General features: G+C 59.7%; 3 protein-coding genes across 3 annotated transcripts; all 3 read left to right on the top strand.

Annotated features, from left to right (window-relative positions):
• Positions 1-1058: 1058 nt before the first annotated feature.
• Positions 1059-3833, top strand: LSCM1_00185 (uncharacterized protein; the record flags this gene model as incomplete). The annotated part of the gene is made up of 1 exon (XM_067317838.1): positions 1059-3833. One exon carries the CDS (start codon positions 1059-1061, stop codon positions 3831-3833), a length of 2775 nt encoding a protein of 924 aa, XP_067173943.1.
• Positions 3834-4987: 1154 nt separating this feature from the next.
• Positions 4988-7528, top strand: LSCM1_00184 (uncharacterized protein; the record flags this gene model as incomplete). The annotated part of the gene is made up of 1 exon (XM_067317837.1): positions 4988-7528. The coding sequence occupies one exon, from the start codon at positions 4988-4990 to the stop codon at positions 7526-7528; it is 2541 nt and encodes an 846-aa protein (XP_067173942.1).
• A 3479-nt stretch (positions 7529-11007) lies between these two features.
• On the top strand, positions 11008-13833 carry LSCM1_00183 (uncharacterized protein; the record flags this gene model as incomplete). Its single annotated transcript, XM_067317836.1, has 1 exon — positions 11008-13833. The coding sequence occupies one exon, from the start codon at positions 11008-11010 to the stop codon at positions 13831-13833; it is 2826 nt and encodes a 941-aa protein (XP_067173941.1).
• Between the last annotated feature and the right edge of the window lie 1423 nt (positions 13834-15256).

Below are 15256 nucleotides of genomic sequence, written 5' to 3'. Positions count from 1 at the left end.
ACGCCCTGACATGTGGGGAAGAACGCGGTGCATTGCGTCGCTCTGCTCCACCTCGTGCACAGCAGAAGCGCGCGGGAGGCGGCGCGCTATTTTGGCGCCTCGCTTGCCGCTTACACCGTGGAGGAGGGCGAAAGAGGGTGGGAATTTTTTTTTTTGCAATGACGGACAAAAGACAAAAAAAACAGAGGTTCCGCTCTCTTACGCTTTCTGAGCATCTCTCCTTTCTTCCCAATCACCTCTCTCTTTCCCTTTCCCCGCGGACTTCCGATCCATTCCCCACATCACGATGGCGTGTGTGTGTGTGTGTGTGTCTGTGGGCGCACATGCATGGTCCCTTTTTTCCCAATGCGCGCGCCTCCCGCGGCGCCGCTGGAAAGAAGCCCGCTTCACACATCATACACGTGCAGCAGAGACAACTCCCTCAAAGCAAAGAAAAAGCGCACACACCTCACCACCACAGCTCTGACAAAGAGGGGACGTGCAGCGGTGTGGGTATGAGTTGGGGGTGGGGACGGAAAAGAAGGCAGCAAGCGGTAGAAGAAACACAATAAGAACAGCGACACGAGCGAGGTGGTGTCTCGCACCCTCTCCCAACAGCAGCGGACCTTGGCATTGCCTCCCTCTATTGAATCCACACTCACACGTACATAGAAGCACCGTCTCACAGACTTCACATGGGTAAGCACGACGAAGGATAGACGTCGTCGACAGCTGCGTGTATGCGTGTGCGACGTATTTTTTGGGCGGGCCTATCTCGGCTTTCCTTTCTGCACTGGTGGCGTCTACATGGCCCCAAGTGCCTTACTCCTCCGATAGGCTGTCTCCACCTGGCGAGCGCCCGCACGACAGGCCACCCCACGACGATCCGACTTCGCATGACTCCGCGTTACCCTCCATACCCTTACTGCGACACCCGTGAGCTTTCAACAGCGCCTCTCGATAGCGGAGGGGCCTTACCGTCTGTCTCGCCTTGGCAGTGAGGTCTAGCGTCAGTCCGCTCTTTTTCTTTGACCCTCTCCTAGTCTTACGGCGCCTCCGCCTCTGCTTACCGTTCGGGTATGAGACGGCGTGATCCCAGTGTGATTGCTTCGCCACCGCTTTTGTCCTCTGCCATTCTTTCAAGCACCAGAGCCGCCTCTTCCTTCACGTGCGTTGCCCCACACTCTCTCGGTAGCCGTCGCCCTACCAAAGGCCAGCATGAGATGCAAACAGCGGACGCTCTGCAGAGTCCACCACGCAAGAGGCGAGGGGTTGCCGTCGCGGCGCCGATGGCCCGGGACAATATGACTGCTGCTGCGGTGGTCAGCGTGCCGCTGACACGCTCATCTTCCTTTCGTGCTCCTCCCAGCTCGCACGAGCTTCAGACGAAAGCAAGGCTACCACCAGGAACGAAGCGGGGCCGCGTCGTCAAGGGGGAGAGTTGGATGGTCGACAACCAGCAGAGGGGCAGCTGCCACTGTAACGAGGCCGCAGTAGACGGCACCGCCGCCGTACCGGCCTCCTCCACGTCCTCCGCGTCGAGTGGAACTAGTCGGACGCTAACATACGACCTTGCGTCGGCGCTTCTTCCCAGTTCACCTGGCCGCGACACGCGTGAGGTGAAGGTTTCTCCACCCTCTCTCGTGGGGTCAATAGCAACGCCCGCCCGAAGAGACCATCTTGTGCTCACCTCCACTCCGCTTTTTATACGGGAAGAACGGGAGAGGGGTCCCGGGGGTGACGCGGCGACTCACACTCCATCAGCGTTTCTGAGGACCCCAATGCGGCTGGCTCGAGCCGCGCAAGGATTCCTATCGCCGGCCAGTGCCACCCTTCGAAGGCGCCTGTCACACATCAGGCAGTCTGCGTCGGAGACTGTCGGGCCACGGCCAGGCCCGGAACTAAAGCAGCAGCCCACCTCCAGCAGCTCGTCCCCCCCGCTTCTATCGCCTTGGGGAAGACTTAGCTCCATCGTGCTTGACGGGGAATCTGTCCCTTCCTTCGTGGAGGAGGGTAGCGGCGGCACCGGCTGTGCGCCTGGGGCTGTGGGGCTAAGGTGCAAAGATTTTGCACCGTCATCGCTGTCTCTTCGCGATGCGGCCACGCGTTCTTCCCTTCTGGAGAGCCGACAATCCGCGGCATCGGCTTCTGATGAGTGGCGACGCAGGGGCCGTGGCACGGAGCTGCCTGGGCGGCCTCGCACCACCATCCGTCCCGACTCAGCTGTACTCGATGGCGTTGATAACGAAGATGCCAGTGCATCGCTGTCTCGTCGTTCCTCTCCACCCGTGACGGGAGTGGACGAGATGTGGGCGGACTCGCGGCTTCAGCGACGTCTTGGCGCTGAGGAGGGTCTCGGGGGGGTGGGCGAGTGCGGTGGCAGAGTGGCTCTCCGCGGACCATACGATGTGCGGTTTGCACAGGTGTCCTCGCTGAGCGAGTCTCTGGCAGGTATCGTCTCTTCCTCGCGCAGCACCGCCCACTCGAGCCTGACCTCCGCCAGCACAGCCGCCGCTTCTAGCACCGTGGCACCAAGTCGCATCTCGTCCAGCGGACGTGGCACCGCTGGAGACACGGAGGGCGAGTGCATGCCGCGGAGGAGTGCCGCCGTGATGGACCCCAATCTTTCATCCATCTTGCCGGATGAGGAAGAGCAAGCGATAAGGCGGCGGCTTCAGCGTGGACATCGGCCTTCAGCGCCGCGCACTCAACGCAATCGCGACAGCCACGGGGCCAACGCGGCGACGCTGGAACAGGCGCAGCAACACCCACCAAGGGCTCGTGCGGCTGCTGGCAACGTTATGGAGCTCTTTGTCGCCCGTGCCCTACCTTCTTCACCTCTGGATCGGCAGCTGCCACTGCCGAAGGAGGTGGGGCGCTCCGCATCCTCACGAATTGCATCTGGTGCTTTCGCTCTAGCCGGTGAAAGGATGGCTACATCCACTTCTGGTCCCCAGGGCGTGAACGCGCATGTGCATGTGACAGATGCGTGGCCGCCGCGGCCATTCGCGTCGTCTATGTCACCCTCGCCGACGTGGCGCGCTGTGGCGTGTGCGTCTCGACTTACTGTCGCTCTTCTGTCTGCGCTGGCTTGTGTGTGGTGCGTGGTAGCAGTGGCGTCGCCCCTCGTGGCATTGCAGCCTCGCTACGCCCTCTCAACGGTGGCGCGCGTCGACTCGGCCGCTGCCGAGACTCAGTTTGCCCAAACATACGCAAGCACCGTCACGGACTTGCAGGCGCTGTACCAGATCGCGCCCGCCTCGCTGGACGCGGACGCGGTGGTGCGGCTGCACCATCGAACACTTAGTGAAGCGGTTGAGCGACTGGAGAGGGCAACGCAGCACCTGGTGCCAGACGACAACGCATCTCCGTTGCGGCGCCTTTTCTACTTGCGAGCGATGATTCGGACCTATCTTACCTTGTCGCGGAGCTGCGAGCTGTACGCGCGCAGCCGTGACGGGAGTCTCTGGCGGCGCTTTGTCGGCTACCCCCTCGCGGACGTGAAACGCTACGGTGTGCGGCGTTTTGGCAGCTTTTCAAGCCAGCCTTCCGTTGCCCCTAGCGCCGTGGCTGCGTGGTGGGACCGTGTGTGGACCACTGCGGCGTGCAGTGCCCAGTCTGAGGTGCTTGCGTGCCCCTCGGTCTTGTACGTGGAGGAGGTCATGGCGCGCGACGCTGCGCAGTTTGTGTACACAGACTCCAACGAGGCACACGAGTCCCCCCGGCGGCGACGCAAGCTGCAAGACTGGCGAACGCGCCTGCGCCGCGACTGGACAAGCGAGGTGTACCTAGAGACGCTGCTGAGCTACCTTCGGGCCGGTGTACAGGAGCTAACGCGGGACTACAACAGATGAGGCGAGGGGGAAGGGGAGCGCACAGTAGGAGCCAGCGGTGCAGCTATGGCACCTCATCACGGCGACGAGGCTCTCCTGGCCTTTTTTTTTAGAGGGAAGAGGACCGGCCCTTCTTCATCCGTGTCTGCCTGTTGATCTGCGTAATGTTTTGTCGGCGTACATGAAGTTGTTCTGCTGGCAGGCGACGTCGGGCGGAATCTGAGGAGGAGCCGAAGCAAAAAAAATTTCATATGGCCGCATCACTTGGCCGTAGGAGAAGCTGCGTTGCTGCGCGACTACCTTCGTGATGGTGAGGGGAGGGATGGGTGTTTCCCTTTCCAGTCATGCGCTGCGCTCACCACGCAAGAGCGGTATCCTTACCGCACACTTGCCCCGCGCAGCGAGTGCAGTGACCCCGGATGAGGGGAAAGGGTGTAGCCGAGTCAAGTGACAGGAAAAGCTGAGCGCAGTTCCACCAAGAGGCGCGCGGGAGGGGGCCCACAGGAGAACGCGCTGCAGTGATATCATAGCGCCGCACGATTTTGCCCGGCAGTACAGGCAGTTCATTGCGCACTTGCTCACAAATGCACGCAGCTGCACCCAATCTCTTCTTCTTCCCTCTGCTGCGGTTGTGCTTCTCTTCTGTGGTCGCGAAACGAACGTGTGCGCGTTGGGGTGATAGGCAACTCCCCGCTGCGGCTGCACTGTGCTCGTAACGGGGCTATCCCCCTCCCTCTGTTGCTCTCTTCCCCTCCCCTCAGAGACGCGTACCATAAGCGCATACGTGCAGGGTGGGATTCTTTTTTTTGCTCTATTTACAGGGACGGGGCCTCGCTTGCGTCATGCATGCGCAGCCTTTACGGTCTTCTCTCAGCCGTCGTCCACTTCCCCACCGCCAACTCCGTTATCAGCTGCGACAACGATCTCCTCTGCCTCTACGTTTTGCTGCGTTTGTGTGTGTCTGTGTGTCTCCTCACTTTGGATGCGCAACATCGTCTTGGCGAATCGGCGCAGTAAGCACAAACTACCGGAGCATTCCTCTTCTTGCCTGCGCGAGAGCTGCAAGTCGACAAGGACGCTTCGCAGGAGCTGCAGCGCCGAAGGCTGAGCGCGGCGAGGTTCTCTGAATCGGATAAGCGGCGCGCCGTGGCGGCCCTTTATTAGCACAGAAAAACATGGTGTGCGATTTCTTTATGCCGTGTAGTGCGAATGAAAGCGCGTTTTTGCCTGAAATCCGTGTGATGCTGCTCGGGGATGCGAACGTCGGTAAGACAGCGTTGCTGCGGCAATACCTTCACCACGAAAGCCCTTCTCTATCGGCCAGCGATGAGTCGACGTTGCTAGACTCTTACACGCACATCGAGCAGTGTGGCATGCAGTCGTATAGACTCATTTTCACGGACTGCAGCAGCACCCCATCCTTTCGCGAGCACCGTGCCGCATATTTGGCTAAGTGCGACGTTGTCATCCTTGTGTACTCGGTGCACCATCGCAAGACACTGCTGAATCTGCGCCGCTGGGTGGGAGAGGTCATCGAGGCACGCGGCTCGGCGGGGCCGGCGCGGCTCTACTCCACGACAGGCGACTTTGACAGGGCCCACATCTTCGTTGTAGGAACGCACTACGGAGAAAAAGACACAAGGGAGGCAGCAGACCCGGCAAGCGCAGAGGAGGCAGAGAGCATCACAAAAGAGTGCCTTCAATCTGCTGGCTACGTGATCGACGAGGAGCGCGACAAGGCAAAGGAGGCGCCGCCACAGAAGGCGCAACAGCATCCGCAGCGACAAGGGACCAAAGCGAAGCGCTCTCTCACCGCCTTTCATGAAATTTTCCACAAAGTTTTCCTCAGCGGCGCAGAAGGCGAGGACAGCCACGCATCCGCCAAGAAGGGGACAACAGAGGGGGTGACGGCTCATGAGCGCCATCCGCCCGCTTCTTCCGCGAAGAGCAGCTTTTGCCACTCGCCGACGACGATGGCTCCGATGCTGCTGCAGCACCAACCCGATGGTGCCATCGACGGCAAGTCCAGCAGCGCCCACCCGGCGCCGAGCATCCCTCCCGGCGCTTCCGCACGTCTGCCGCTCTTTCAGCTTTCCAACACAAATGGCGAAGCGGTAAGGGTGGCGGTGCGCGCGGCTCTTTTCCTGCACCTTTGGCTTCAGCGACAAGGGTGCAGAAATGCAGTGCTATCAGCGGCGCAGACCCCAAGTAGCAGCGGTGTGGGTGATGCTGCCGCTGCCGTGTCTGAGAGCACTACCGAGCTGTTACCGCCGCTGCCTGCGGCTCTGCACGCGTGCACCATCTCGAACGTGTCGCACACATCCCACCTTGGCGAGCGCTCTGGTGGCTCCTTCATGCCGCACATGCTCGCCTTGTATAGCGCTGGCCTCAGCGGCTCCGGCGGCGGCGGCTCAACGGAGAGCCCGAGTTTCAGGAACAGTCGTGGTCTCTCCAACGCGGGGCAGATGACTGGTAACTCGTCTTGGGCGGAGCTGCAGGCTCCCAGCACCGGGAAGCCGCCACATGAAAGCACCGGCCTCTGCAGCGTTGATGTTGGCAGCGAAGTCGCTATCGCCAGTGAAAAAGAGGGAAAGGCAAAGGGTGCGAGAGCCTGCCACGAGGTCTGCAGCGCAGGCCTTGTGCGCGGCGTAAAAGAAGCAGACAGCGAGCCACAGTGGTGCTCGCCGACCAGTCACTCACCGTACGGGGAGGTTAGAAAAGAGGCCATGACGAACTGGGGAGGCCCGCAGGGGTCGCTGTCGGGAGGGGCCAAACTGACGTTTCCATCTGAGGTCGGCGGCGCCTCGGCGTCTGGCACATCGATGCAGGCTGGGAAGCCCATGTCGGCGGACACGTCTAAAAGGAGTCCTCTGCTGAACCCACGCTGGGCAACAACATCTAGCAGTGGGAATAGGGAGACCAGCGGCGACACATCGAATGCGGTGGAAGTGTCCACAACTCCGCACTGCGAAGGTGCAGTTAATACGGCAGGCGGCGAGTGCACTGCCACCTCCGGCCCCATCACACAAGACCACACCTCCCTTTTACTAGCGGCCCCCAGCGCCGCAACGAGGCCACGCAGGGAGGTCGGCGGAGGCGGTGCTCGTGCTGCCGTTTTCCTGCGACCAATCTCTCGAGTGTGGAAGGAAGTGGACACAATGCAGAGTGGTGATATAGCCAACTCTGACAGCTGCGACGGTCCACGGCGAAGGGGGAAGTCCTCTATGGGCAGGAAGTTGTCCTCAAAGCGCGTGTCCGACCGCGGGCTCAGTTCTTCTCCAATCCTGCAACGCAATCGAAAAGATGGCTGCGCTGAGGGCTCGGCAATGCGCTTGCCCCTCGCGGGCACGCCGAGTTTACTTGGGCATACAGGCAATCACAACAGCCATGCCCCATCGACTGCGAAGGTGTCCCTGAGTCATGGAGACATGTCTCTCAAAGGGTTTACACACACAAGCATGACGGCAAGCACCGCAGCACTTAGCAGTGACATAACGAGCACCAAGTCTTGGCAGCAGTCCTCGCGAGCGCAACAGGCTGCGACGGCGCCCCTGTCATCGCCACTCCTCCTGCAGCGAGGCGGAAGCGATCGGCCGACAGACCTGAGTGCCTTTAAGGAGTCCAGCACGTCAATCACTTCGCCCCTCACACTCACCAGGCAACAACAGAAGGAGAGTATGGCTCAGTGTCACTCAGGCGGCTGCACTGTCATGTAAATCGTCATCAGCCTACCCGTCTTCTAAAAGCCACGACGGTCACGCGTGTTGTTGAGGCCGCGGCAGCGCACACCTCTTCCATGAAGGATTTCACGGCGCTGAGGCAACTCGCGGATGACCATCCTCAACCTTCCAACAAGTGTCGACTCTGCGCATACCACACAACTAGAGTATAATTAACATCCCCATGCCCCGGCAAGGCCGCGTGCACTCTTCATGCTTGCTGATTCCCACGACTTGGCAGTGCTTCGCTCGCATGTTGCCTTCCCGTTGTCTTTGCTTTTGTCCTTCAAGTCGTCGTTCCCCACTCCCTTCCTTCACCTCTCACGGCTGTCGCGCCCCTCTTTTCGTCTCCCTCTCTCCCCCTCTGTCTCTGTGCTGGTGTGCATGTCTCTGCGTCTGGCACGCTTTCTTCAGTTTTTTTTTCGGTGCTTTCGAAGTTAATGATATGACCACGCGCGGCTGTTTTCCCTTTCCCTTCATCCTCCACCATTCAGCATGACCGCTTGTGCTCCTGTGAGTGAATGTGTGTGTGTGTGCGTGCGTGTTACCTGTACAACAGCATCTGTCGGCGTGCAGAGCTTTTTTTTTGCTGCTTGTCAACGCCGCGGAGTTTGGTGGAAAGGATCAAAGAGCGAGAAGAGAGGGAGCGGTAAAGCATACGAAGGGGAGGGGCGAAAAAAAAGGCACAGCAATAAGGAGAGAGGAGATGGTGCGTACCATCGCACACGTCCAGTGGAAGGTTGACCTTTTCTTTTCCTGCCTGTATGGCCCGATGGGCTTTCACTGGCTCCGTGTGTAGGATGCGACCTGCCCTCCCTCTTCTTTTCCTCTCGCCCTCCTCGCACTTGTCGGAGCACATACGCCCGCCATTTCGATCCATCTTTCGTTTTTTCCCCCTTTGCCATCTTGTAGGTGCTGCAGCGTCTATTAGTGGTCGAGTACCCTCTCTTTCTCTCTCACACACACAAACACACACACACAACTCTTTGCTCGCTTTTCTGTGTTTTTTTCTGTTTTCTTTTTTTGTTTTCTTCGGTGCTCTCTGGCCGCGCCCATTCCGTCATCCTCTCATGTCTCTCTGTCAGGTAGTGAGAGGGCGTGCCTCTCCCCTTTGCCATACCGTATCCGTGACGCTCTTCCACACGTGTGTAGTCTACCCCTCCCCCCACCCCTTACACGTATTTTTTTTTGCTCGGCTGCTGCTGCTTCTCTGTCACGGATACCTGTATGCTGCTCACCGTCTCTCACCGCCTTCCGACGGCGTAACTGGGCGGCGGCGGCGGGGGGGGAATTCCCGACTGCCTCGCCCCCCTCTCCACTCCCCTTTTCTTTGCTCTCCCCCGACCCTCTTTTGGTTTTGGTTTGCCTCTCTCACCACTGTGAAGCAGAGCATTGCATTGTGCACACTTCCTCCTCACGTTGCCGCTCTCTTCTCGCTTCTCTTTGTCTGTTTTCGTTTGCGGCCATTGCTGTGATGTCGAGTGTACTGGTGTGTCTGTGTCTGTGTGTGTCTGTGTGTCTGTGTGTGTGTGTGTCTGTGTGTGTCTGTGTGTCTGTGTGTGTGTGTGTGTGTGTGTCTGTGTGTGTGTGTGTGTGTGTGTCTGTGTGTGTGTGTGTCTGTGTGTCTGTGTCTGTGTGTGTCTGTGTGTCTGTGTGTCTGTGTGTGTGTGTGTCTGTGTGTCTGTGTCTGTGTGTGTGTGTGTCTGTGTGTCTGTGTGTCTGTGTCTGTGTGTGTCTGTGTGTCTGTGTCTGTGTGTGTGTGTGTCTGTGTGTCTGTGTGTGTGTGTGTGTGTGTGTCTGTGTGTGTGTGTGTGTGTGTGTGTCTGTGTCTGTGTCTGTGTGTGTCTGTGTGTCTGTGTGTCTGTGTGTGTGTGTGTCTGTGTGTGTGTGTGTCTGTGTGTCTGTGTGTCTGTGTGTGTGTCTGTGTGTGTGGTTCGAATCGCTCTTTCGATTTCGCTTTTAGTTTCGGTGAACACCATAATTGTCTCTCCTTTACCTCTTCGCCTCTTCCCCTTACCTGTTGGGTGGCCTTTTTCACTCGTTACAGCGCTCCTCATCGGAGAGGAACCTTGCCCAGTCCTCTGTGCTCCTTAGGTGATCATCACGCGTGCCGCTACTACTGCTGTTTGTTACTGCTACTCTTTCCGCGAATCGTACCGCTCCGCGACTCCGCGTAGGGTGTTAGGAATGCTAAATTGTCGATGTACCTCTTTGTGTGCCTGGGTGCATGGGCCACATTTCGCACGAGTATGCACTCACGTTGCACAGATGTGCGTGTCTTTCTATTGGATAATTGACGAGGTGTGCAACATGGGTCATTGCCATCACGGTTTTTCCTCTTTCCGTCCTTGTCGCTCTTCGTGTGACGTGCTTGTGCGTGTGTATTGAGTTTAGTGAGGGGACCAGTGTGTGTGCCTGGTGGGGGCAGGGCATACCGACGCGATTCGCTGGAAACAGGGAGTGACTGAGGGGCCGCTGACGTCGTTGGATGCACCGCGCACTGGGCTGGCAAAATTGAAGGAGCGTACATGTGTTAGGAGACGCGCTTGCGTGTGTTTGCGCGTCTGGTGAGGCGAGGCTGCTCACTGGCTCACTCTCTCCGCGATGCGTCGGCCGTCAGTTCTAATTTCGTTTGACCACAGATCACACCGGCTCGTGCCCGTGTCGATGGGCAACCCTACTCAGATTTATGCCACGGGAAAGAGAACTCATGCTTAAGCGTCTCGGCTTAGCGAAAAGTTGTGGAAAATAATATGTGCCGATATATCAACACACATGCGAACACAAACACGCGCGCGCACACACAAAAGCAAACGAAACTTCAGCAGCGAAGAGTAACTTCTTCGATGAGGACTTTCCTCCATCCATATGGTAGTGCCACGGCCAGTTTAGATGGTCGTCAGTGCTGCGGGCTGCAGGAATCGCTTACGTGTGTCGGTTCCCGTACGCCCCCTCTTCCGGTTGGCGCGCATGCGCATGCGGATGACACACTCCCGAACAACCGCAACGCCCAATGCTAAGCGTACGTGTCATTGCTGTTTGCATCTCGAACCATTCCTTCCCAATCCTCCTCCCCCCCGCCACACCCTCTGCCTCTCCATCTGCAACGCCATCTCCTTTTATTGCTGCTGCTGCGCTGCCATGAAAATGCGGGCAGCGCACAGGCCCGCACACATTTTCACAAGCGCATAGCGACGACGACAGAGTCACAGAGCCCTGTTGCTCGCGATCGACGCACGTTTCATTTTTGCCTGCTCGAGGGACTCCGTCGCCGGCCCTCCGCCGCACCCGCACAAGCACACCGACGCACATCTGCTGACACGCTGACACACGCGCACCGCCACCACCAGTATTTGCGCCTGGAGCGTCAACGTATTGGAAAAAAAAGAAGAGAAAACGACCGAAGGCGCCCGAATCACCGCTTGCGAGCGCGTCAGGCACGTGCACCTGGCCGGGTGAGGGGGCTTAACGTGACAATGGGCACCTCTAAGGTGCACTCCGCGACAACACAGTCGCGTTGGTACAAGGGTAGCATCTCCGTCCCACGAAGCTCGCAACCAGCCTTGATTGACCCGAACAGCCCTTACGCTACAGATGGCGAGGCCAGCGCGGAGCACCCGGTATCTCACTTCACGGTTGTGCTCACCCAGCCGGTTCTCGTCGTCATTGACATGAAGGAGGACAGCACGGCCAGTCGCTGCGCGCTCTTCTTGAGTTGCTACTGCCCAGAGCCGGACGCTGACAACGCGGCGTGGCGCCTCGTCTCCCCTGAGCCAGTCAAACAGATCGTCCTGCACCCTGCTGATCCTGCCTACCGGGCCGGCATGCTTCACATTGCTGTCCACTACCTCGAGCCAAGCGGGCTCTCGCACTTTCAGCTGCGGGTGAGGCTGCAGCCAGAGTTCTTCGCGATGTGGCTGCGCACCGGTGAAGGGGCGCGGGCGGCTACCAGTGCGGCAGCGGCGGACAGCAAGGCCTCCGCGGAACCCATGCGATCCTCAGGCGCATCAGCCTCTGACAGAGTGGTGGCGGCCAATTCAGTGGTGACGCGGGCGGTGCCAACGCTGCACAAAATGCTGGCCGTCTCGGCGGAGCGACCCTGGGATACAACGGCAAGCTTGGCTAGCGTGCCCTTCTCTTCTCTCTATGTTGGTGACTGGCGTGGTGATCAGCGGGATGGGGTGGGCCTTCAGTACTACGCCGCTCCCGAAGAGGTAGCGTCGCAGTTGGCGCTGACCAAGAGTGCCCTGAATGACTGGGAGTACCACAACCCTGGCAGGAGCAGCGGCAGTGACGACGACGACGTATTTAGTTCAACTTCGCAGAAAGTTGTCACGGCAGCTGTCACGGACGCGGCGCAGCCGCTGTTGCTGCTCCGTGCCTTCGGTGAGCGGTACAACTTGCCATGGTCTGCGTGGAGCATCCCCGACACGCTCACTCCGGAGGAGCTGGCGCGATTGGGCCTTGGCTTCTGCTCTCATTCAGCCTCGCGTACGCGAGGCGACAGCGCCGAAGCTGATCTAGGCTCGAATTGCGCAGCCACGTCCGGCGCAGGTGCGGCAGCTTCTCGCCCTACGGGCAGCTCCTCGCTCGCGGATGCTGTGCCGCTGCCGCTAGTGCCGCCGGTGCTGCCGGTTGCCCCTTGCCGAACGGCAGCTGAGGGTATCGCGGCTCTTGGCAGTGTCATTGATGCGTCCATGGTGGCGGAGATGATGAGTGGTCCCGAGGACGCCTGGGAGATCCTGCCGGTGCAACCCGGCGTGGAGGTGTACGCAGGCGAGTGGGCGGCGGATCAGAAGGAGGGCAAGGGTGTCTACCAGTGGCTCGACCGCTCCTACGTCGGAGAGTGGGTTGGCGGACGCCGTGAGGGGTATGGCCTGCTTCGGCGGCGGGACGGGAGGTGGTACCGTGGGCAGTGGGAGCGGCACGTCCCGCACGGCCGCGGCGAGGCATGCCTTGCACCAGGAGGTGTCTTGTACAAGGGGGAATGGCGAGATGGTCGCCGTCACGGCTCTGGCGCTCTCACCTATCCAAATGGCATGAGAGTGCATGGGACGTGGGCGGACGACGAATTGCTGCCACTCGTGCACGTGATGTATGAAGACGGGAGCACATACGATGGCTTTTGGGATCCGGAGAAGGCGTGCCGGCATGGGGAGGGCACGTGGATAGACACGCAGGGATGCAAGCACACCCACGAGTGGCAGTGCGATGTCCGCTTCGGTACTGGTCGGGAGGTCTATCCGAACGGCGTCGTGCTCGATGGCGTCTGGCAGGCAGACGAGCTCGTCGACGGCACCTATATCTTCCCGAATGGGGACCGGTACGTTGGCTCCTTGGATGAGGTCCTGCACATCCGCGAGGGGACCGGGACCACAGTCTCAGCGGATGGCGTCTCCGTCTACACAGGCGCGTGGCACCAGGACAAGCGCAGCGGCTACGGCGTGCAGACGGTGCAGAAGCTGCCGCGGGCATGCGCGTCGGGCGAGCCCGCTGCGAGTGCAAGTGTAGAGAAGTACGAAGGGGAGTGGCTCGAAGATGTGCGCTGTGGGCATGGCCGACTGATGGACGATGATGGCACCTACGAGGGCGAATTCGCACACAACTGCCGCGACGGCATCGGCGAGCAGCGCAATACACGCACTGGATCCTTCTACAAGGGTAGCTGGAAGGAAAATCGCCGCTGTGGCCCTGGCACCTACTTCAGCGCTACGCAGGGCATCACCTACGAGGGCATCTTCATGCACGACCGCTTGACGGGCTTGGGGTCGGCGACGAACACCAACATCGCGGAACAGTACACCGGCAGCTGGTTGGACGGGCTTCAGCAAGGACACGGCTCACTCCAACTTTCAAACGGGGACGTGCTCCGCGGCGTGTGGCACCGCGGTGTCCCTGAGGCCACCGCCATGGTGGAGTACGTGGAAGCGGAGCCGCTAGCGGATGGACCGCCCCATACCAAGGTAGCTGTCTCACGGTACGTCGGGGGCTGGCAGGACGGGAAGCGTGAGGATACCGGTACTCAGGTTTTCCGTGACGGCAGCGTGTACGAGGGCATGTGGCACGCTAATAAGCGACACGGGCGCGGCCGCCATACCACCGTATCTGGCGAGTCGGTAGAATGTGAATGGCGAGACGGATGCATCGTGGATGGCTGCGTCGGCAGCGTCCACTTCGCCGACGGGAGCGTTTACCACGGCCACGTGAACGCCATCGGTGAGCCCCACGGCGCAGGCGTGTTGAGGTACCCTGACCTCACCGTCTTTGAGGGACAGTTTATCGACGGCGCTTATCAGCTTTGAGGTGGTCGCGTGCGCGCGTACACGCACGTGCCTCCTGCCGCCGTGTAGAAGACTCGTGTAAATTTGGGGGAAGGAGGAGGGAGGGAACAGCCCCCGCAGGCGAGCGTCGCTTTTTTTTTCGTTTCTCTTCCTGTCGCCAAGCCGCGCTCTGGAGAGAGGGCTTATGTACATAGGAGCACCTCCGCAAAGAAGAACACATGCAGATCTTTCTACACTGGAAGGCCCTTGTTGCCTTCGGCCTTTCCACGGTCCATGCCAACTCGGCACTGCCCGTGCCCGTACCCTCATGTACCCTTTTTCACCCCATGCCCCGAACGAGTGTAATGGAGGCGAAAGCGGCGTTGAGGGGAGGGGTGCGAAGCCGCTGCGGGGCGGTGTACGGGTGAAGGAGTCAGGGAGACGTGCTTGTGGGTGCGAGTGCGAGCGTGATGCAGAGTGAGAGGTGAACGTTTCTAGTGCTGCACCGCATGGTCCATGCCTCAGTACGCACTGCCTGCTTCCGCGGGCTCGAGAACCGGCCTCTTTGAGGCCGATGGGTAAGCGAAGGAGCGCGTCTGGGGGTTGACCACGACAGTTCCAGCTTTCCGCGCAGTGGAGGGTCGCGCTGCCATTCTGCTGTCTTCCTGGGCGCTCAAAAAAAGCTGTAGCGTAGTTAGTGGTGCAAGGAAGCGAAACAAGGCCAACGTATTGTGGCGTTGCGTACTCGAGTGCTTGTCTCCTCCTCAGACGCAGACATTCACTCAGACGTACAGGAAAACCGCTTCGCTCCAGGCTTTTTCTCCCGCTTCCTCTCCCTATCTGAGATGGGGACTGACTCGACCCCCACAGCCCCTCCCCCCTTATGTGCGCCGTTCACCGAAACGCTGCATAGCCATCCACTCATTCGTGCGCAGGTTTCTCATGGGCAGGCAGGGTCTCATCTTTGACATGCACGTACGCACGTAAGCAGGGACACAGCTTCTAACAGTGACTGGAAGCGCAGAGTCATGCATACACACACACACGCATGAGCGAAGTGGCAATGTCGGGTGCGTCCTTCCTTGGCTCCTCTTCGTTTGTATGGTTTTACTTCTCCCCCCTCTGTCTCACCGAAAAGAGGATGGAGGAATAGGCAGGAGCCTTTGCGCATCGCTCATGCGTGCGGCGCCTCAATCTCCCCACAAATTCAGTCCTGCTCGCTGCGCTTTGCCCCTCATGGATGCGGCCCTCGCAGGCCAGAGTGTCCCCCTCAGTGGCTGATAGAACTCCGCCCCAGAGAGAGAAAGAGAGCACCAAGTTGATTCCCTTACGCAGCGACTCCGGTGAACACCGTCCCTTTGGCGCGGCCTAGACTACCGCCTCTCCGTCCACACCGACCGGAGCTTCCTCACCACCTCTCAAGGCGTTCCTTGTAAACCCTCCCCCATCCCTCAGCGCGACTACA

This window comes from Leishmania martiniquensis, chromosome 36, assembly GCF_017916325.1.
Source record: "Leishmania martiniquensis isolate LSCM1 chromosome 36, whole genome shotgun sequence".
In the NCBI taxonomy this organism is placed as follows: domain Eukaryota; phylum Euglenozoa; class Kinetoplastea; order Trypanosomatida; family Trypanosomatidae; genus Leishmania; species Leishmania martiniquensis.
Note: the sequence above shows the minus strand (reverse complement) of the source record. Positions and strands in the feature narration are given on the sequence as shown.